The sequence below is a fragment of the Haliaeetus albicilla genome, chromosome 12 (genome assembly GCF_947461875.1).
Source record: "Haliaeetus albicilla chromosome 12, bHalAlb1.1, whole genome shotgun sequence".
NCBI lineage: Eukaryota > Metazoa > Chordata > Aves > Accipitriformes > Accipitridae > Haliaeetus > Haliaeetus albicilla.
This window is the reverse complement of record NC_091494.1, coordinates 24,058,310-24,082,371: the sequence shown is the minus strand read 5'-3', so window position 1 is coordinate 24,082,371 and position 24,062 is coordinate 24,058,310. Positions and strand designations below refer to the sequence as shown.

At 39.7% G+C, this 24,062-nt stretch overlaps 1 protein-coding gene across 4 annotated transcripts in view; it reads left to right on the top strand.

Moving 5' to 3' along the window:
- FAM169B (Protein) overlaps positions 1 to 13,110 on the top strand; it is a 40,926-nt gene extending 27,816 nt beyond the window's left edge. For all 4 annotated transcript variants that reach the window (XM_069798515.1, XM_069798513.1, XM_069798516.1 and 1 more), the window contains 4 exons: positions 4,907 to 5,089; positions 7,473 to 7,601; positions 11,621 to 11,697; positions 12,720 to 13,110. In XM_069798515.1, coding sequence (XP_069654616.1) covers positions 4,907 to 5,089; positions 7,473 to 7,601; positions 11,621 to 11,697; positions 12,720 to 12,941 — 611 coding nt within the window. In that variant the 3' untranslated portion in view covers positions 12,942 to 13,110. The remainder of the gene's footprint in view (positions 1 to 4,906; positions 5,090 to 7,472; positions 7,602 to 11,620; positions 11,698 to 12,719) is intronic.
- The last annotated feature ends 10,952 nt before the right edge of the window (positions 13,111 to 24,062 follow it).

The following is a 24,062-nucleotide window of genomic DNA, read 5'->3' as shown; positions in this document are numbered from 1 at the left end:
ATCCTGCACCTGTTGTGTAGATAAACAGAAGACTCATTCTTCAAGGCTATCACTTTTCATGAGCATTAGACACCTTAATTAAAACAAAATTTATTCATGACTACACAGATCATCAACCTAGCCTCTCTGGTATGTGCCTATTCCTGTCCAATGACAGGCATGCAGCATTTACCACTGGGTATACTAAAGATTGATGAGACGTACTAAGCCACTAATGAGGCTGATAAGACACTTTGTCACGTGCCAAGATAAATGTCTCCAATTTTATCTATGTCAGCGGCTTCCGTATTAGACAGCTGAGGAGTTAGACCTCACTGAATATAGCTACTTAAAGGTACAACACGAAATGACAGTTCCCTGTCCCTGTACCTTTCGTTGCAGACAGCAACCTGAATATGAAATATTTTGCAGAAAGCCTTCATATAGATACTTGGTTTTGAGATATGTTTTATGTTCTTTTAAGTATTTCTATCAGATTTTTTTCTTAGCATGTTCTAAATTTGTGTGAAAACCTCAAAAAGAATGTTTTGTGTAGTGATGCAGGATTAATGATCATGGTTACTGACACTATTTTTTGTGCAGTGAGACCTTGTAATTCCCTGAAAGTTTTTCTTTTTTATTTACTGAGGACTAGTAATTACTGAAAATGGACTTTTACCACCTTCACATAAATGTCAGGAGAATGTAGAAAATTCATAGTGCAAATAAATCAGTAAGGAAGTTGGAGGATGCTATGAGCCAGGAGTGTCTTAGTCCCTTTAAGAATAAAAGAGAACAAACCTCATTTTTTATATACAGCTTTTTTTTTTTTTCCCCTACTGTTAATGTATTACTGTTACTATAACACACAGGAGCAGCCCAGTTGCAGACCAAGCCGTCTGCGGTACAAAAAGCAAAGGAGTCAGATTGTAAAAGCTTGTCCCTTCCCCAGTTCGTTGTGTCCCTTTTGTCAGATCTTAGTAGTAGAAGTGTGGAGAAAGATGGTGTTCTCTGTGATGTGAGTCAAACCAGCCTTAACAAAATTGGGTCCTCTGAGAAGGCTGTAAAACATGCAGTTGATCCAGGAGTAAATGCATTGTTGGCTTCTCATTCATTCTTTAGAGATGCTCCATAAATCACAGTTTGGGAACACCTGACTGCAAGAACTCTAAGCTGATATAAAGTAGGCAGCAAAGCAACTGTGGCCCAGTTTCTGCTTTTTGCTACCCCAGAGCCTTAGACAGTGGTCTTTGGAAGTGGCTACCCAAGCTAAAATCCATTTCACGCCCCTCTTCATATCAGCCTTCGCAAATTTCTTTTAATACTTTGGTGGTCCAGGTGGTATTCTCTAGAAATAAATTCCTGCAAGATAATAGGATTTTATTTTTCACTGATTACATACATTTATTTTAGAAAAAAAAAATTAAATCAGAATTGAAGTTAACCTGACAGACAATAAGCTGAAATCTTGTTGGATAATTGCTTTTGTCTCCCTCTGTTTTCTAGCAATAATATTTTTAATGTGCATATCTGAGGCAGACTGAAGGTTCTGGCTGTAATAAAAATTAAATGACTACATACCAGTCAAGACATGAATTCATTTAATTTTATTGAAGCCAGAACCTTTGTTCCTCTTCTCACATACAAACTCACACAATGGGTTGACCTTGGGTTCTATTCAGCAGAAATATTCCCCACCCTTTACACAAGTACTCAGCCTGCTTAAGGCCTGTCCAAACATGTGAGTGCCAAGCCAACTTGTTCAGCAGGGAAATAGTCAGTATGCACAACCTTGTTTTGTTTGGGTCTGTTGGATGTGGGGACTGGATTGTTTTTTTTTCTGGTTTGTGGCTCTTTGGGAATGCTAATGGGTGTCTGCTTTCCTGCCCTTGTAATATCTGTTTACCATTTTGCTGGCTCATAAGTTGGTCATTTGGCACTCGTGACCTAACCAAACAGATCAAAGGCTTTCAAAGGGCAGACTGTACGAATACTTCCATCTCCATCGCCAATGCCCTTATTTTCCCTGTCTCCTCCCTCACCTCAAAACTTAGTCTCTTTGTGTGTTTCAACAATGAAACAAACCTCTGAACCAAATGTGTGAGACCCTAGTGGTCACCTCTGGGCCACCATTAGCTTATGGTAACCTCTTTGCTGTTGGATGGGAACTAGAGACAAAGTGGCCTTTGTTCCAAAGGTTGGTTTGTTTGTTTATTTTATTTCAAATGGCTGTGGGCTATGACTTCTAATATGTTTCCCAGGGACAAGGTGAAGAATGGCTTCTTGGTTTCTTTATTTACAGTGCCTTAAACATTACAAGTTTTTGTTGTCTTCTCAACACAAAATTAGGAGCACAGACATAAATCACTTGGCTCCTGGGATTGCTGCACTGCAGTCTCATCAGGATTTATAGGAAACAGACTATATGAGGTAGTAATAAACTTATAAGGACCCTTGCAACATGAAGGAATTCTTAAAGCTATTGATTTCATAAGGAAAAGTTTGTCCCTTTCTTAGAACGTATGGTGCAACACTGCTGGAATCCAACATCTCTGTTGGGCTGGCAGCTAACAATGGGACTGGGGATATACTCAATTTTTTGGCTCATGAAAAAAGGGTAACTACCCATCATGTGTTACAAATATTGAAAGGTTATAAACACCACCACAAACCATCCTTTTCCAACAATGTGCTTGAACACGTGTTTGAAGTTAAGCATGCACTTTGATTAAGCAGGGGCGGACCAAGCCTGGATATGAATTGATTGGTTATGTAGTTACATACTCTTGTTGTATGGCTGAGTATGTGTGATGTGGATTCTTGCTAAATGAAGAGCTACAGCCTTGACAAATCAGGGTCTAGAATTAAATATAGTCATGTATGCTTTGCTGAATTGTCATCCTAGAAAAGAGAGTAATCAAAGTCAGGCCTGGCAACTATGAGCAAAAGGTACTAGACACCAACTCAAGGGACCGAAGCAGACCTCAGTTTAAGATAGCTATGGGGTTGTGATAAAGAAAAAAATGGTTCTATTAAGTAAAAGTCTTATACTGGAATTTAGGAACAGCCATTCAATAGGAGATCTGTGAAACTGTGAAATAGGTCTTAAGTGAAGCAATGAAAGTTTCATGTGTCAAGACACTGAAAACTAGACTGAGTGGTACACTAGTAAGTGGTAAGAAAGAAAACCGAGAAGGTCTTGATGAGATTTAAGCAACAAAGTAAGAAAATTTTATCTTTTTCTGTTATAAAGGCCTGGATATCCATTTCTATTTAAATTGCCATGTACCGGGATCGAAGCAGCATAAAATCTTTATAAATATTTTCTAACAATGAAAATAAATCAGCGAGATGTTTCTATGGTGACCTTATCCTATATGTAGGTAGTTGGTGAACTGATGTTGGTCATTCATTTCAGGGTTGAATGCTTATGCTAAGTAGTTTGAGGTTCTGTCTTTATGGTATTGTGCACTGAATGGAAGTTGTACAGTGAATTGCTAATGTACCTCCTGCAATAGGACCCTAAGTTGTTTAGGGTGACATTAAAATTTTGGACCCTGAATGTCTGTTCTTAATCAACTTTCTCTTGACTCCAGTTTGAGTTTACCATACATGATTGCAAAATAAAACCCTTGGTTCTATTTTTTTTTTGACAGTTTTCACTGAGGACTGAGTTTTAATAGTTTGGAGGCTTATACTTGAGTCTGTATTTTGTCCACATGTAAAGCATTATGTCATGTCCCCGTGATTTCAAGTGACTGACTTAGTGTGTTTATTAGCAAGGACTGTCCTTGAGTGAAAACCCTAGTTTAACACTGATAGTAGCAGTTCAAGCGATGGACTAGAAGAAGGTACATGTGTGATAAATTACCACTCAGTAGAAATTGAGTGACTTACAAAGGAGCACTTACAGTATTTTCTTAAAATGCTCCACTCAGTTGTTTATGGCTTTATACCCAAGTGCCTTAATTAGTGTCTATACTCATCAAGTGATGGACTTCCTTTCCTCTGGCCCAGAGTCACTGTGAGCATGAGCAGTTAGGGATCTGTTTCCAGTTTCAGGTGGAGCAACCCCAACACTTCTTGTGTGGTTCTCTTACCAACAAAGGGTTGAAGATGACTGCTGAGTATGTGTTGACAGATAACTGAACGAAATATTCTTTTGTAAAGTTGTCTGTGGAATTTACTGAACTAGAAGATCAAAGACTGAATATGGAGTAAGAGGGTTGTATAACTTTCTGACCAGTAAAAGTCAGAAAGGAGGTGTAAATGATGGGGCCAGTCAAGTTTCATACTTAGGAGTATTATCACACCATTTGGGAATGCACAACAGCAATGTATGCAGAGGCCAAGAGAGCCTCTCTTCTCTCCCTGCAGACATTATGAAATTGTTAGCTTCAACAGTATTGGGAGTTTTCTCTGGAAGCCTTCTTCACTGTCCAGCTGCATCAGGCAATATGGACCTTCTGAGTATTTAGATCATGCTGCATTGTGTGGTTCAGTGTATTTCATGAAAAGAATTTGTGGGGTGATTTACCAGAATAGCCAAAAGCTAAAGGAATATACTGAGATTACATTCAGAATAATGATGCCTTTTCGGGTATAGCCCAGTTATATCTTTTCAGTGAACTTTCCTACATACATTGCCTGTGTACCTAGATGGTCTGATTATGAAGAATTGGAGTCTGGAAAATACTGTGGTGAGATCTGTAAACCACATGTTAAGCAGGTTCTCTCAGTTTGATGGCACAAATCTTCCTCCTGGAAAGTGTTTTACTGTCTATGCAAATGCACTTCAGTTGGGGTCATCCTCATAGCCCATGGAAAGGTATCAGGGCAGTATTTGTGGCTAGAATCACACAGCAGTTAGTGCAGCAATACTGGTTTTGTTTTCAAATTAATGTATTTTTTTACTGTCTGCTTTCAGGGAGCCTATGTGATGGTACAACCAGTCAATGTTACTTGCTGCCGGTTTTGGATACTATATTCGTCCGGAGAAAGTACAGAAGAGATGGCCTAGGGATGAAAATGCTGCATGATTTCTGTCAGTCTTTCATGGCTGAGGATGCCTTGGGGATCAGCTGCCCTATTTCTGCTGCCATGTATCAAGGTAAGTCGTTTGATGTGGAAATGTTAGGTAAGGGTTATGTATAATGTATAAATTTCAATATGGTCTTGGTAGGTTTTTCTTAACTATATAAGAGTTCAGTGCGCTCGTCTGAACTGAACTGTTGTTAGCGTGCAAATGGTTACTTTTCTTGAGACATCTGGAATTTCCTGTAGCGAGGTAGGCCAATATTTATCTAAGACAATGAGAAGCATAGAACTCATGCTGCCTGTTTGACATTTTGCATTCTTATCTCACTCTCTCTTAGAAATAGAACTGTGTCCTTGTCCTAGACAGTGACTTACCCATTTTATTTCACACCACAGGGAAAATAATTGTAAGATGTTGTCAAGCCTACACTATGCACATAATGCTCTTGTAGATACTGCATTTGTAAGAAATTAGATTTAATAAGCCATATACCTAGGCTCTGCTCATTCATCCAGTTACGTCACTTTGTGTTTCATATTGACTGTCTTTGAACATTTGTCACTTTTAGAAGATCACTAAGTAGTTATACGTCTTCTCTGTGTTCAGGTTGAAGTTCTGGTTTTGCTAGTAAAATTTGCAGAAAATATCTGTGCTCACATTATTTATAAAACTGTTTTCTTTAGAAAAGCATTTTTTCCTAAAGTTGCCCCCTCTGTATGGTATACAGTCTTTCCCATCATTTTTTGGGAGATGTTTCTATTCACTTATGACTTTACAGCCATTTCCTAATAAGTGTCAACAAAATTTTGACTGTATCTGTTCTTTCTCTTGGTCAATATGTGCCATTGAATGTATGCAAATATACCCCAATGTATACAAATGTACCCCATGAGTTTCTGAGGTACTACTACTTCTAAATTCAGGAAGGAAATAGTATTGGCAACATTCTTTCTCTGCTCCCAGTAATATCCATTTTTCCTATGGCAAGCATCAATGGGTTAGACATTATGGATCATAAAACTGCATTGTTTATGTGTTAATGCTAGTGATATATTGCAAGACTATGCTTTCATCTCGATTAAGTTTAGAGCTAATAGTGAATAAATTTGACTTGTATCATGTTCTAATTAGGTTTTCTGGGTCCTACTTTTATAAAAATACTACTGGTGTAAATTTAAATTTTGAGTATATTGAAGTCACTGCCTGTTTTTAGTTTTATTGGAACCACAATCTCATACTCTGACAAAAGAATGCAACCCTTTACTCTAAATCGCTGTACTAAATGTGCACAGTTTTCACTAGGATGTTATTTAATGTGCTATAGAGACCTAAAAGCAAGTAAAAAGCCATTTAGCAGATATCTCTATTTTGGCATATGTGTTATTTTCAGTAGCATTTATTGAAATGTTTAATTTAGTTTGGATATCCTTCAATAAAATTAATGACATCGATCTGCTCATTACTGTAAGGCAAATGTTTACATACCAGAATTCGGGTTTTTGTTTTGACATCCCATTGATAAACTCAACTGAATGTTGAAGATAAATTACCCATTCTGTAGTATCATGAGCTACAATGGACAGAGGAGAGCATGAAAATAATTTTGTTGTCTACAGATTGCTGTCTTAGTACAGCTGATGGAACTGATAGAATGGTGGTTAAGGAAAGTTTAAAAATCCCCTTTAAATTTGTGGAACCGTTTGTCCTACAACATATGCCTCCTCTACAGATTTCAGTTTGGTAACATACGCAAACCTAAATATGATTGTTTATCCAAATTATATTAATGTTCAGTATGTATTGACAATGATGGGAATCTGTGGAATATGGTTTCTAAAGGCGACCATACATCTAACACAGGTACCCCTGTTACTCCTCTGTTAGTTCTTCCTATTTCCTGTTTTCCACACCCAAAGAAGTAAATGAACTCCAGCAACAGAGTATAGGGTAGCAGTAGTAAAATGGAGGGTGGTATTGGCCTAAGAACAAACTGATAGAAAGGTTTTGTTTATAAATAGAAATTAGAGTAGCATTCTTAATGGTTAAAGCTGGAAGATACTGAAACACCTTTAATTTCAGAGTAGTGAGGGTGAAAAAACCCTTACTGCTGTTAGTGTAAAACCTGCTAAGTGTCTGGAGATAGTTCTGTGATGCAGTGCCAGAAGAAGGTGGCTCAGTAAGTCATTTGAAGTCCTGTGTTTCTGTGCTCACAAGGAAGTAATCTAGACTGAAGCAGATGGACAGGATTCACTTGTGACTGTTCAGGTCATTCCACACAGACTTTTCCTAAAACCCCCAGCTAAAAGAAAAAAAGGAAGATGAGAAGACACAAGAAAACATTTCCAAAGGAACTAATGAAAGTAGGTCTGAGAGAATGTCGGGGATAGAATACACTCGCTCTTCCACTGCACTTTTCACTCATTCATGCTTTTACCCCTTGGTTTCTCCTACTCAGTTTGCCAGAAATTCTTGCAGACTTATCCCGAGGAGCAGAAGCGACTGTGGGAGGTGGAAGCACCAGGAGATTGGAGCCAGCGAGTGAATATCTGGTTGAAAATTCAGATGGAGTCATCCCCTTCAGGAAGTGAGTTAAAATAAACAGTGTGAACTTGGCCATGTTAGTTATATAAAGATAAGAAATAAAATCAAGGGTTAGGTTGTGATAACAGATAGGTGGTTTCTCTGTTGTTTGCAAATGCAGAAACTACTGAGTGTGCAGTCCTGTTCACTGGTCTTTTCCCAGTAAACAGGACAATTCTTAGAAATTTTGAGGTAATGAAATTGAACTACAGAGCATCTGAGAGAGAGCGAACAAAGCACGGTCTTGGCATAAAGTGGCTGTAACTCCCATTGCAGTGCACTTACAGCAGGGTAGAAGTTAGCCCAAAAAATTCCTGTCGCACAACGCGATGTCTGGGTTATAGAGAGGGGGTTTCTCTTTGAAATTATTACGAAGAAGAAATTTGAATTGCCAATGGGCAATGTGTTTAATTACCTTCAAATTGCTGCCAATACCATTCTTGGATGAAAACAAACATTTTCACTATGGCTTTTGGAAGATTCAGAGTGCCCTCCTACAGGGTAAATCCTTCTTGCTGGGAGCGTTTTCTGCCTACTTCACAAAAGATAGCAACAGAGTAGGAAAACCTTTTGACAGTGCATACAGGGATCTTGTTGATGTAATCTGTTCAGCTGGCTTGAGTGTCCAGACAGGTTCCTCTGCTGCAGGCACACAAGCCGTGATATGCATTAGGTTCCAAAAGGACACACATTGTCTCTTCCTGGAAGTGCAGCAAGGAGTGCTGCAGAGCAAATTGCTCCCATGCCATCCCACATCCATCCTGCTTTCTATTGGCTTGGGGACCTTCAGTTGAGACATTGTGTTTCATCTTGTCTGCAGCACCCCATGGGAGAGTTAAGTCAGAATTTAGCCCTAGGCTGGATTTCTCTCTGAAGCCATTATATTTATGTTCCTCGTGCTTTAAACCAACAAAAACTGGTGTTGCTCTTTCCTTTAATCCATCTTGCTAAGTTCAGTTTATTAATGGCAATTGAAGAGAACTGTGATCAGATCAGCAAGCAGAAAGTGTATCCTGGAGGAGGGTATACTTTCTTTTTTCTTCTTTTTGCCATCTTCTACAAAAACAAACAAAGGAAGAGAAACAACCCAGAACATGGGTAAATATAATTCCACGAGAGTTGCTGTCAGTAAAAAATACACATGAGGCCTGGGAACTGCCTTGGCCAGTTCTGCACATAAGTGAGATATCTCGTATCTAGAAAAAGAGGAAGGACGGAAAGTATAAACCAGAAATGGGTGTGGGTGTGTGTTTATATATATTTATATGGATTGTGAATTGCAATGTGATCTTTGTAGTGGAAGTAAGCAGAAGCAAGTGAATTTGGCACTAAAATGTATAATAAAAATCTGCTTTTTAAATTATATTCTCCACTCTGGTGCACAGCTCACTGGGCATCACTTTCTTTTACACCGAATATGCCGAACAGGCTTTATTTCATCCATCTTCAATGCAAAATCAACCCACTATAACAACAGTATTTAAAACAGTGTGTAATACATTTATTATGTCTGTTTTACATATGGAACCTACTTGTGTGCTTCTTGTGCTTGTATTATCCCAGTACTGTGCATATTATGCACCCAGGGAAATACCAAGGGAGAGTGCAGGACAGATAATGCCTGCTAAAACTAGGGGAGAGTTTCCGTGGTTTTGCTTTGTCCTAAAGGCAGCATTACTCCTGCATAGCTCTGTCTGATAGCTGGTGAGGAAATAGCAAGAGAATTTTCCACGGGTTCATGCTATCTGTTAAGAGTAGATAAAGCAGAAACATTTTCTGAGTGCAAGAATCCTTTATCATCTGACCTAGTGTGCTGCTTACCGTACATGTAAAGAGAAGCTTGTGTTTCCAGAGTTGTTGTATAGGGACACAGAGAGGAAAATGATGTGGCATAGAATGGAAACCACTGGAGTTGTACACTTATGTGTTCCATACACACACAATTATTTAGATTTTCTGCAGATTTGCAGATGACACCAAGCTAAGTGGTGTGGTTGACACACCTGAGGGACGAGATGCCATCCAGGGGGACCTGGACAAGCTCAAAAAGTGGGCCTATGTGAACCTCATGAGGTCCAATAAGGCCAAGTGCAAGGTTCTGCACCTGGGTTGGGGCAATCCCTGGTATCAATACAGGCTGGGGGATGAAGGGATTCAGAGCCACCCTGCTGAGAAGGTCTTGGGGGTACTGGTGGATGAAAAGCTGGACATGAGCCAGCAATGTGCGCTCGCAGCCCAGAAAGCCAACCATATCCTGGGCTGCATCAAAAGAAGTGTGGCCAGCAAGTCTAGGGAGGTGATTCTGCCCCTCTGCTCTGGTGAGACCCCACCTGCAGTACTGCGTTCAGCTCTGGAGCCCTCGGCACAGGAAAGATATAGACCTGTTGGCTTGGGTCCAGAGGAGGGCCACAAAAATGATCAGAGGGATGGTATACCTCTGGTATGAAGAAAGGTTGAAAGAGTTGGGGTTGTTCAGCCTGGAGAAGAGAAGGCTTCGGGGACACCTCATTGCAGCTTTTCAGTGCTTAAAGGGGGCCTATAAGAAAGATGGGGACAAAGTTTTTAGCAGGGCCTGTTGCGATAGGATAAGGCTTAATGGTTTTAAACTAAAAGAGGGTAGATTTAGACTGGATATAAGGAAGGAATTTTTTACAATGAGGGTGGTGAAACATTGGAACAGGTTGCCCAGAGAGGTGGTAGATGCACCATCCCTGCAAACATTCGAGGTCAGGTTGGACGGGGCTTTGAGAAACCTGATCTAGCTGAAGATGTCCCTGGTCATTGCAGGGGGGTTGGACTAGATGACCTTTAAAGGTCCCTTCCAACCCAAACTATTCTATGATTCTATGATTCTATCTTTAGGGCGTCACTTGGGAACACAGTGCTTCATTCCTACTTGCTCTGTTATGTAGAAAGCAAAACACAATGTAATTCAATATTGTCAGCTCCAATCTGGATCTATGGCAACAACTATGAAAATAGACAAGTCTTATTCTCCTCTGATTTCTTAGATCCCCATTGACATTTGCAATGCTATATTTTGGAACAAAATTATTGAGAAGAAAAATTGAAAATTATGCTCGTATTACATCCCCCCCCCCCCCCCCCCCCCGGCACTCAGGATTGAATACTATTAATGTTGTTGTAAGAATTCTGCAATCACAGATATTCTGAAAAAGGTTTCTATAACCCTGAGGCCAGAATTTTGAATTTTGCAAGGTTATGTTGTGGCATCTAGTGGCATTATGGGTAAACTGCAACACTGCGTTTACTGCAACTGATACTTCAGTTTGGATGTGCACGGATAAGTAGACATATATATTTCTGTCTCCATGTATACATATATCTATAAAAATAAAGCTCTTTAGCATATTGTCACACATAGCTGCAATCATTCATTCTGAATTAATTCCTATTGTTTCAAAAATGGAGAGATTTATTTACAACAAATAGTCTCAGTAACCGGAACACAGTGACATTTCTCTTCTGGGGCTGACTGGAGGAACAGAAATTGTTTAATATGATTTGGTCCTAGTTGCTAAATCTACCAGGCAGTGAAATGAGCTGTTTTTGAAGTAGTTTAGTAATATACATAAAGCATGTAAATGTGAAGATAATGCAAAAAATAAGCAGACCGAGCAAGAGTTAAAATCAATTTCAAATGATTGCTTATAATCCTTTATCTGAATTGATCAGAGTATCTGCATTTTCTGAAAGGGAGGAAGGGATATGGGTTTTCTGGGTGTAAGAGATGAATAGATTATCTATTTAGCAGAACTTTCAAGATAAGAAAGACCCAGAGACATTTTGTTGCCAGTACAGTTGTTGACCTTGGTCTTTTGTGGTAGTGTCGTCAGGCACCCTGGTTTGGTTAATTGACAAAGCAAGGCAAGAGGGTTGAAGGTAGCATTCAGGTGGCTTTTTCTGGTGTGTTTTTTAAATGAAAATTGCCATGGAAGTCTGCTAACATTTTTTCCTTTTTAATCTCTTTCGGAGGCAAAACTATTTACCCCATTCCTCCAGAGGCTGAAGTGAGCTCTCACATAGAAAATGCTCAAACCAGTAAACCCAGACAATCAGATGTGGACCAGATGAATGAGGTACAGTGACTAATTTGCTATTTTATGACTTTCTTTTTCATTGGTGGCCTTTTCCCCTTTTAGTGAAGTAGTGAGGTTTAAATATGAGAGTCCATCACAGACAAGTATAGGTGTTTTTTTACTCCTGACTCATAGGTTTATGTGGGTAATCATAGTTGTATAATATATATATATATGTACACGTATAATTGATTCATATAGCTAATTTATATAGCTGTTGTAGTTTGAGAGGCTAAAGACTACAGGATAGTTTTCGCTAAATATTTTAGTTTGATCCTTACCGAGATAAGGGAAGTGTAACTAAGCTGGCATACAGGAAATTTCAAGGTTTGCATATGCAATGGCTTTCTGAACTGAACTGTGATTTTTCCTGTGCCTATACATGGGCTTGAGTGTGACACCTTAAGAATGCGTAAGCCAAGCTCTTTACTGTCCTAATTATTTTATCACACTACTGAGCTGCAGATCTGACTGTGCTTAGCTTTTTGCAGGATGAAGGCCTAAAACAAGCTGAGAGGTTTGAACGAAGCCTAAATCTATTTAGGGGTACCTGTATTTGAGAAAACAAATCAGACTAATGAAGCTTTTTCAAGTAATAAAGAAAAAGGAGAGACGAGTGGAAGCAAAACAAAGAGCTGTAGGGGTTGTTTCCCCAGCACATTTTGGTTGCTGCACAATTAAATCAGTTTGTTTTCTTCAGACGTGGGTCTCCTGGGGGAGCTATGACAGCACTGGCCCCTGTGGTCCACGCTCTTGCGTTATGTGCTGTGGTCATGGCTTCATAGCCCACCCAGCCAGATCAAGGCTCTGTGTACTCCCAGTTTTCTTTGTGCTGACACTTCTGGGAACTCAGGCAGAGCAGCAGGAGTGAAGCTGTTCTATACAAACAATGCAGCTAAGTTTCTTGCCTTGCACGTTTATGGTGGTCTTGGTTGACAGAGGCATTTTGTATTAGGATCAAGTCACAGTTGATGTTGTTTGTGTATAATTTGGTGTTCCCTCTGTCTTGGTTCTAATTTCAGAGCATTGAATATATTCCTGGTGTTGGGAAAGTGGCAGGAGGTGACACAGAAAAAAAAGATGACACAGCAACAGCAGGGACTCTAAACTCACGGGGTCCTGAACAAGAGGACTTAGAACAAGGTGCAAGCAATACTCAGCAATGCAAAGGATTCAGAAAAAGAGCAGGCCCCGGGGGCTTAGTTGGAGACAAGGCCACCAAACAATTTAGAATTATACCATAATTGCATTTTCAAAAATCAGCAAAATCTCAGTATGGTCTTAAAAATTGTAATTGACTGTGCATAATTTGTAATGCTGGAGAGATTTCTTAAGGTAAGATACAATTTTTTTTTTGCAAGACACATGTTCTCCATCTTGTGTTTTGTTTTAAATAAAGCTTTTGTTTGCTAATTGTCCTTTTCGTTTTCTTCTCACCAAGTAATTAAGTAGTAGTTGAGCCTAGTTATTTCCCAGCTCTGAAAAGATTTTATTGGATTGCATGAGATGTCCAAAAGGGAATAATTGGAGGGCTTGTAGATACTGATGTAAGAAGATATTTCTATGGAAACCACATCCTGCATTATGGACGAGAGATACCACAACACACGTTAGTATCAGAATGACAGCTGTAACCTTCCTTTCAAAGCAAACAATTGATCTTGAATTGCTTTAATTTGAGCTTTTCTAGCAGAAAAATCTCCCCTAAACCCTGTGGTGGACAGGATGGCATACAAACTCCATTAATGCAGAAGAAGTTTGGTACAGTGAAGAAGAGTGAGCAAGCTAAAGGCCTTAAAACTGCCTTTAAATTCAGGCACGGTGATCATGCTGTGTGTGAGTTCAGGGTGTTGAACTTTGTGTACATTACATATTGCATGTTTTATTTCCTGTAGGCTTTTTCCTAATGTTTTGCGTTTGATTAACTTGGAATTATGTTATGGCTTGGTAAAGAAATTTAGTTCTTTCACTACAAGCTGGTTATGTATTAGAATTTTTTTTTTTTAGTGGGGAATTTCTAAAGCTTGAATGTTGTATTAATGATTACAGGTGAAACTCTTAAGGATTAGGTATTTAGTCCAGTGGCAGAAGACTTTGCAAAGAGGTAGGCTCAGTGGTGAACAGCAGTAGGGTCTTGATGAACCTGAATAGATCCAGCAGCCTGTAATTCTTATGTGGGTGCCTTGGAACAAGGAGAGTTAGCTGTTTCTTTCCAAAAACTAATGCAGCATTTCCAGGGAGACAGTTCTATAGGCAGGCATTGTAGGTACACTGTAGGGATGTGTATTTTTCCTCCTGTACAGCATAATTTCTCACACATAGTGCTGTCACCCTGTTTTTATTTAAGGTCATGATTTAACATAGCATTTATTCACGTATCCAAGTAACTCCTCCCCTGTTGAGCTGCTCAGTAAACTATATGCCTGAGACATATCAAAATCAGACCTTTCTAGGCATCTCTTTAAAAAAAAAATAAAAAAACAAATCTATAATTAGAACTTAGAAGTTTTTGCCAAGAGGATTAAAACACTGAATTGCGTGCCAGCCTTAATCATGTTGCTATGGTTCTCTTGTCTCAAAGAGAATGCATTTAGGACTAACTTTATAATCAGTTGATCTTCAGGTTGTTGATTCATCAAGTCGCAAAGGGCATGCTATAAAGGCTGCTAGAAACCGTGCGTCCTCCTGTGCAGCAGCCTATATTCTTACTTAATGTATGGTTAAATACATACCCTTTTTTTTTTTTAAAATACAATATTTATGAAGAGTTGCAATACCAGTTGCTCCTAAGTATGACAGAAAATTATTATATCTCTCCTCATGAAAGTTGATGCTGGAGTTGCAGTAGCCTAGCAAACTAGCCTCATGTCTAATTTGCATATAACAATGTATATTATAATTGTGAGCATAAGGTAAACTGGAGTTGTTCCAGCAAGTGGGGACTATTAAGAAGTTTAATCTGATTTAAGTCTTTCAACAAAATTTTATTTAAGAAGGCCTGAGGAAACTGTACATGAATTTGTATTAGAATAAAGAACATGCATAAGGTACTGTGTGTGGAATGAGCAGATACCTAATTTGATTAAATTCATTCTATATCTGGGGACACTTTGAGTCAGAGGAAAAACCAACAATTTTTCAATATCCCCAAACTGAATTTTTATTTCACTCTCTATTATCCAGTGAGCCACTGGCTGCATTAACAGCCACTTTACTGGCTGTTCTCACAGAAAAGTTGCTTCTTTCATCTGTGTAAGAATTGTCTTCCTTGATTACGTTTAGCTTTTTGTTTTCTGTGTAACGCTTTTTCATCAAAAATGCTCATGATGGCAACTGGGCATATTGTAGAAGTAAGCAAAGGTGCATTTGGTGAGGTGGTGTTGGCAGATGGCTTGGTACTTTCTAAAGAAAGTGATCACGTCATCCTTCTAATTAAAACGTGTAACAATTAGGGATGTTCTACATTCAGTTCATCTGTCCTGCCTGGCAAATGAAACACAGCGAGCAGAAACAGTAGAATAAGAGGATACAGACATTTGCCCATGATCTATATCCGGTAAAGGACCAGAGCCAGGAGTTCTGAGTTCCTACTTAACAGTACTAAACTGCTGGGCTACAGGTTGCAGGAGGACACATGCTTGCTCCATATTATTTCAGAAATGCTGACTTACAGAACAATTAGTCTGAATATTGATTTTGTTTGGTGTTGGTTTTTTTTGTTTGTTTGGGGTTTTTGTTGTTATATTGTTGCTTTAAGGTATCCAATTAATTTAGAAGCTTGGACCTACAACTCATTCTTGGCAGTCTGAAGCACTTCTTAGTGAGATCACAAGAATCCAGAGACAGTCTGAAGCAGAAACAGATCCAATATCTTCACTGTCTTAATAGAACATAATAGAAAAAAAAAAGACCCAAGAGCACAAACATCTTTTTCTCACAGTGGAAGTTCTTTTATTTGAAAGAAATCTGCATTTACTCAAGGGTAGGATGGTTTCAGAGTGCTGGAAAAGTTGGCAAAGGCTTGAAAGAGCATTCCAATTTTTGGAGTTAAGTTTTCAAACCCTTGGATTTAATCTCTTTCTAAATCTACACTCTGGTGGTTGTGGCTTGACACAATGGTATTTCTGCTTAGGAGACAAGGAGGCAAGTCTGTGTGTGTGAGAGAGATGGCAGACCTGCTGAAAGGAAATTTGTACCTATTGTTCTTATAAGCATAGACACTTAAGTCTGGCTTACAAGTAAGATGCTAGATATCAACATTAGTGTTAGCAGTGATTTGGGTGGGTGTGTGCCAACTAGATAAAGTGTTTGAATCGCTCTCAAGACAAGTAAACATATGGATTTTAAGGCTAGAAATTTCATTACATTAATCTGTCATGATGTTTCACATAATGTAAGCCAGACAATTTCATGCATGGTTGCTGTATCAAAAATCATTGGTTTTGGTTGAAACAACCCATTTTTTAGAAAGATTGTTTTGATTTGACAGTTTTGACTTTCAGATGTTGGGCAGTGGGAAATCTGCCACATTCATTGGCAAGTTGTTCTAAAGTTCTGTGTTTACAAGTGCGCCCCTTTTTTTTAGTCTGAATTCATTTTGTTTTAGTCTCCTATGATGGGTTTTGCTTTTCTGTTTAATGCTGAGCTATGGCTCTGGTACTATCAAGGTTCTCTCAATGTGGGGATGGATACCTTGTGGTCCATCATGACATCAGTGAACAGCACTGTTTTTTGGATCTGTCTCTGTGAGGCGGATTTTCCTGACCTTGATTCATTCTTCTTGTCCTTTCAGAGAGATTTTCGATTTTTCAAATTCCTCTTAGAAGCCTGAACATCATCAGAGACCCAGTTCCAGTTACAATCACACTGACTGTTACGGGTTAGCATTTCCCGGCTGCTATGACCTGTGGTTGTAAATAATCACGGGATTCTTTTGTGCTTGCGGGTGTCTTAATGGTGAACATGCTCTGTAAAACTTAACGGCACAAAGGAATTAAGAGGTATCTGTTTTAATGTGTTGACTTTAATGGCCACAATGGCTGCAGCGTACTACTGAAAATGTAGCCGATCCAGCGTCATCTTTATTGTTACCACGAGATGGCACCATTACATAGCTTAACATTGTCGTCGTTTCTTGGGTGCTTGAGACGGTGCCCAAGATTTAAATACATCACTGGTTGTCTTGACTTCTTCAGAGAAGGGTTACCAGTTCAGAGAAAGGAGGACGAGGGTATGGTAAAGCTTGTCTTGTGTTTGCCATTCAATCACATTTTATCTGTGGAGTTTGTCTCCAGTGGGCCCTGGGTTGATTTTTTCAAATATTTGTGAAGCCAAGATGAAGTCGTAGAGTAGCACAAAATGTAAACTGCACCCAAATTGTTCCCCTTTGTACTCTTGTATCATCAGAAAGCCTGGGTGGGACTTTTCCATGTTGTATTTCATGGTTTCCCAGCACAAAATGATTCTACCTCAGTTGTTTGACAGATAAGTTGAGCATCTAATTTTCATTTCTGTCCCTGCTCTGTCTACCACATACTTTGCATCAGAGTACTACTTTGACTTTCTTTGACTTTATTTTGTGTAATAACAGCTGCTATGTAATATGCTGTTAATATTCTCATCATTAGAAAAGCAAGGATGGTCTGTATTTGCCCTAAAGGCCAAGTTTCTTCCTTTGCTACTGTGTTCTATATGTGACCGTTCCGAGGGAGAAAAGAGCAGAGTAAGCAAGCAGACAATTTAATCTAATTTTTATTTTTAAATTTTTTGAAATGTGTGATGTTTAGTTTAATTGATAAAATAATACTTCCGTGCAAAGATAAAGTTGTACATTAAAGACAGCTCTCCATCCTAATCAGCGATTGTAATGCAAACATTTGAAAGCAAGTCATTCTCTGTTCTTTCACTTGCTTTTTGAAAGCCCAATGCTAACTCTATTTTTGGGGTGATTTCCCAGTCCTCCAGGCCTGCAGTATCACACTCCATGATTAGCGTGGCATGACACATCTGTCTGCTAAATGGTAGGAGCTCTGAGCAACTCTTAGGGTTTATCACATCAGTAACTTGGACCAATATCCTTCCCTCCCATCTCTGATGACATTAATGTATTATGGGATCTGTTTGGACACTCATGGACTGCTCTTGAAGGATCTGCTAGAATTCACCTTATAGAAAATTCTGATGCCTTCTTTCTGCTATGATTTTTGTGAAAAGATTTTAGAGGTTTAGAAATACAAATTAAACACTTCTAAATAACCTCTTTTCACTTATATTACTTGATTAGGAGAAGTGAGCCATCCAAAAGACTGCTTTGTAAGTAGGTGCCAAAGTAGGAAAAAACAGCTAACTTGTCTGAACTCATTAGTCTGAAAAAACAGACTAACTTGGCACCTTTGCATTGACTGTGTCCAAACAAAGGCTCAGTGACATCCTTAGAGCTGAGTGCCTATCTGATGTAATTAGGATTGATTCTGAGTGACCCACGGTCCTAAAGAAAGCCTTGGCAGGTCAGTAAAACACAGCAGTTGATTTGGAGTAATTTTGGGGTGTTCAAATCCACATTTTAGTGTCTTTCCCTATGGAAGAAGAAGGGAGGGAACAGTCTAAATTTCGGTACCTAGCTGGATCCTTCTTAACATTTGCATATCAAGGATGTCGCAGAAAAAGACAAAATTAACATGTCCAAATAGACTTTCTGTTTTGTCAAATTTATTGCTCAACTGCATGAACAACGAATGCATCTGCTATAGTTAGTTGCTTGGTATTGACTTAGGGCTTTCTTTATGTATTTCTTGTTACAGATGAGCATGCAATAAAATTTAAGTACACAGGAGACAAAATTAGAAGCTTGTAATTAGCCTGTTTTTCAATTTGTTTCCTCTTGCAATCCAACTTGATGGTAAAGTCCCAGTTTGATCTTCTCTATTTGTCTTAGACTTTATCCTTGCTTTATTGAATTTTTCTATCTTGAAAGTTGTTGGGGCTTTTTTTGGTAGTGGTGTTTTGAAGAAATCTTTTTGGTTTTAATTTAAATTGAAGGCTCCATTTTTGGAAGATCAATAAACTCCATCTGGAAGAATTCTTTTCTCCCAGCCACCTGACACTTAGATTAAGTTGAACTTTTTTTTTTTTTTTTTTTTTTAATTCTCAGGGAGGAGATCAGAGGTTGCATTCACCATGATGAGTACATTTGGGTATGTTGGTATTTATTCACCAACATCTGATTTGTAAATTAATAGCTCAGCCTCTCTGGACTGTGGTATGTTAAAGGCCAGTGACCATGAGAGGAGAAACCCTTCAGAGCTATGTGTGCCCTCTGGTCAACAGGAGTAGCCTTGGCTTAAGGGCATTAATTTCATGCTGCTTTTAAAAGATACAGCTGTGCAGCATACCTTCAATCCTCCTACCTGGAACCAGTAGTCCTGTCCCAGCTTTCTGCAAGGAGCGGGGAGGGAGAAGAGAAAAACCCTTCCTAAAAAGATTAGTTCAACTGACTAATTTTCTAAGTTTCTCCTTGCTTGGCATGTCCCCTCTCCTCCAAGCCTTTGATAAGTATCTTAACTAAGATGCATTTTAGGTAAATGCTGTCTTCAAGCCTCATGATATAAAAGAGCTTTCTGATTCCCCCATCCTCTCCAGATCTTGGGGCTGGTTCAATCTTTTTTAAAGCAATTTCTCTTGTGCTGCATGCAGAGCCCATCTGCTGTAATACAGACTGAAATGCTGCTTTTATCCCTGTTTGCGTAGAAGGTTGGTGGGTAAATCAATTGGAGTGAAAGACATATTGTCCCTCTTTGCTCTATGTCACAAGCACAAATATCTTCCTTTTAAAGTGTCTCTTGGTAGAAGCCAAAGCCTTTGGCACAAGCCACCTCTGCTAGTTTGACCTCTTTTGTGCATCTGGAATGGAGGAGCAGCTCTGAGAAGCACAGAACAAAACCAGCAAAATAGCAAGAGAAAAGGTCAAGAAGGGGTCTTGCTCCCTGTAGACATCAGAAGTTTCTGCAAGATGATATTTAGCATGTCCTGCCTGAACAGTTAAGGCATCAAAGACGCTAGCACTTCGATAGGTAATATTCTTGTGAGTTGTCAAATAGATTGCAAAGCACATTGCTCTGCCATGCTGGGGATGGGAGGGAGGGACCTTATGTCTTTCTACTCATTGAGACTGAGAGCTTCAGAGAGCCTTTGGCTTCCAACAGATGGATATACCATGCTGTGCTCTGTCCTTGCCTGGCTTTTGACTTACAGGCCTAAGCTTACAGAGTGGTGCTGTGGTCCTACAGAGGAATGGGAAAGCAGGTTTCTACCAAAGACAGAGCTGACATCAGTTATGAGCAATGGAAGTGCTTGCAGTGACTTACTCTCAGACCAGCTAGTCTCTTTGATTCAGCACAATTACAATGACAGAGATGATTCCCTGTCCCCTCCCATTCCAGCAATGGGATCTGAAGGGGTGGTAAGACATACTCTGATAATTCACCTCTCAACTTTGCAGGGTCAGGACAAACAATAGCCAAGGGAAAAAGCCACTGGTATTGGGAATCCAGGAGGCAGCCGGTATTCTGCTGCTCAGGACCTAAAAATGCAGGGAAATACAACCCTGGCAGCTTTGATGCTAGATTATTCTCTATATTTTTACCAGTGGATTGGTGTAACTCTGATCAGAAAGAATCATCTTTGCCAAATCCCATGGCTGAACCCCTGCGCAGGACAATAATCTCATATGGTGATGACATGGGCTGATTTGTGTTCTTCATTGTTGTTATAGATTTTTCACAGTTCCCTGGTTTCATCTGCAATTTTTCATGCACAGGCGCAGTTCTGCTTCTCTCCTTTTGTATCCTGCCCAGGAGTAGCATGGAGCCTCAGTCGAGTCTGCTTTCCCTCACAAAACCCTGCCAGTATCTGCAATTGATTCAAAACGACTTACCCTGGATTCACTTGTCCTTACTTAAAAATAAACATGGACTGCCAGGTTTTATATATAATACCTGAAAAAAAGAGAAAAAAAAAGAAAGAAAGAAAACAACCAAGCATAAAACAACCAAGCATAGGACAGAACTCAGTTGATACAGAGGCACATCATATAATGCCAATTTGGCTAAAATCTTTCCTGAACGTTGGAAGTCATCCAGGGTGAAACTCACTGTGTTGCTGCTTTCTGAAGCCAACCTTGCTCATTCAACAACCATATTGGTGCGCATCGGTCCTGCCTTTCTGGCCGCAGCATCCAAGTAGTTTGAGCCTCGCTGTGTCCTGATAGTGGATATTCGTGGCAGCCAGCATTCCATGCTGTGCGCTGCTGCTAAGGGAGCAGTTTGAACCCAGGGATGCTCAGACTAAACTTAATAGCTGACTAATAGCACCACTTGTTGAGAAATGCCATTTGAATCTGTGACTTCTGATGATGAGGAGTGAGCTCATTGTGAGCAAAAACTAGCCAGGATGTATTTTGGGCTTTGTTAAATTCCTTTAAAGCTTTCCAAGTAATTTGCAAAGGTGCAAATGAGAGCTTTAGTGAGATGGTAGGTTAAGGAAGAGAATGAGACTGTTGGCTTGGAGGAAGGGGGGCAATGAATTAAAGTGCCTTTGTGGAAGTAAGTGTCCTTCTACATCAGACTGTAGTTTCCACCTCCCTAATTAACGTTGTTGTTTCTCTTCTTACTGTATTGCAAGCTATCCTAGCCTGACCTATTGGTTCACAAGATGAAAGGGGTTACCTAATCAGAATGGAGATCCACTCTACTGGCTTACCTAAATCTTTACTAAAAAGTATGATATCCATGAACGCAAATAGAACAATACATCTAAGAATTATGTATCTGGGAGGGTTTTTTTGGGGGGGGGGGGGGCGGGCGTGTCGCGTCGTAAAAAAAGGAAAAAAAGTCCATGTTGCTTTGAGGTTATTTTAAAAACTGAAACTGAATAGGTCAATACCCCTTAAGCTTTTTGGTCTTTAGTTCTCTTAATGGTATGGCAGAAATCGTTAATTGTATTATTAAAAAAGCTTTGAAGACTGTATTAATGTAACGTGACCTCGGATCAGTCAAGATCACATTTTCATTATGATTAAAAGATTCCTTGTCCTGAAACATTGATCTCATCTTCAGCTGAATGTGTCAGGCGGAGAGGGGAAGTTTCACGTCCGGGCAGTAGATGGCAATATTGCATTTCATTCTGCAGTGTGCTCTGCTATAAAGGCTCACCTCGGAAAGGGGCCATGAACTTTTTCCCTCAGCTTCCAAGAGCAGGTTTGCACTTACATAGTGTATTAAATATTCCGGAAGCAAAATAATTCGAAATTCCATTTTGAATCCAAATTTCTTCAGTGACTGGTGTCAGGTGCCTGTGTCACAAACTGCAGCACCTAAACAGTCTTGATCCTGCATGTCAGCTCTGAGAATGGACATTTGCATGTTAGGGACCATCAGCGTTGTCTGTCTTGTAGCAGGGATTCAGTGAAGCAGTATATGACCCCTGAAATTAACATCTCCCACTTGGTTACTGTGATTTTTCCTAGCTTTTTCGTGGATTTTCCACCTTTGCATCAAGAGAGTGAAAGCTGTATCAACTAGTTTAGTTTATATCACGGTTGGGGAAGTTCAGAAAGGTACCTAGCTAACATGTTGTCTTCCTTTGTACTGTAATATTTGGACAGACCTTATAGCAGGTCCTGGGGAAGATGAGAAGAGACACTTTGCAAAGAGCTAGGAATCAGGAAGGTGTGTGTTATAGGGTCTTACACTCATCGACTGTGCTGTGCCCTAACGTGCTATGCTGCTGAGTAGGCGGACAAGGATTTCAGAATGAAAGTGACATCTGGGGTCAGCGATTTATGAAAATGAAATATGCTGTGGCAGCCCGAAGACACAGTGTATGTAAAGTGCTACTCCTTCCTTGTCCTGTGGGCATATGCCATGTGTCTCTGCAGTTTTGTGAGGTACCAAGGTAATTGCCTTAAAACTCCTTGCTACACAGGGTGTTGCAGGATGCTAGCACACACACTAAGTGATGGGAAGCAGAGGGGTGTGCTGGCTGGTGTTAAAGCTTTAGCACTGCTGACTTTTCTATAAATAACTGCTGTCTGCTGTAATAATTGGTCACATCACAGTCCATGGTGATCTTTTATATTATTGCTGGCTGCTGGAAAACTCCTGGAGGCGTAAAATAGATACCAGGAAGATCCTGCACTCAGCAGTGTGTTTCCCCATGCGGCACAACAGAGTAAAAGAGAAATAGTGTTTACAAGGAGCTGATGAAGAATTTTCTGCAGTGGGAAGGATGAAAAAAAAGAGATTGCACCTCCAAAATGATAGCAGCAGGCCATCTCTCATGCAGGATATTGCTGGGTCTTGTGGAAAGAGAAAATCTTCATAGGGTTTCTAGTGGTGCACTGAATGGGTATTATTATTTGCCTCTGACTTACTTACGGTTATTTTTCAGCTCTCCATAAAATAACAGTGTCTTGCAAGAAATTGAAAACTAGAGAAAAAAAACAACAACCCAACTAGGTAATTGGCTTGTGTGAGATGTGTGGGGATAAAATGTGTAGTGTTCTCTATCCTGAAGGATTCAGAACACTTCACAGACCAGGAATGCTGAATGCTAGGTGCCACCCTCCCTTAAATGCAGCCAGCTTGGGGTGAGGCACAACACTGAGGTGAAGCTGCCCAGCATCAGGAATCAATGTTTGTTTTAAAGGAAGGCAGAAAAGAACTGGAGTTAGATGTTCAGGAAATGATTTGAGTGGAAAGGGTTGAATTGGCAAGCTTTGCTTGGTAGCGAGCATTTGAAATAGTTACTATCCTGAGAACCGAGAGCTATAGTGAACTGCTGTAAAACTGTAGTGGCTTTAAGGTCACCAGGTGAGTGTGTGTGTGGGGGGGTGTATGTGTGTCCTCACTTTGTTTCTGCCTCTGTCTTAAGATGCATTTGCCCCTCTACAACACACAGTGTGGTACACTACATGCATTACAGAATGCATGCTTCACTGGTGTAATAAAAACTTTGCTCATGTTGACAAAGAATTTATTAGAACTGAAATCTTTCCAGCATTACACAGAAGCTGGCACAGAGAACAGGACTGTGGAGGAACTTGTCAACAGCCTCTCAATTGACTTTTGCTGACTGATATTTCAAGATTAGGTGCTATTGTAGGGCATTTAATGTAAGAAAGGATTGCTGCAAGATCTTAGCTTCTGTCCCGGTTATTTGCTATTGGTGGGAACTCTTTGGTTCCAGCAGTTTGGTTCTTTGTGATTTGGAAGAAGCATTCAAAGTCCACATAGCTTTGGGTCAGAAATGTATTCTCCTTCAAATTATGCCAGGAAAGTGTCAATGTGACAGAAGTAGGGTAAAATGTC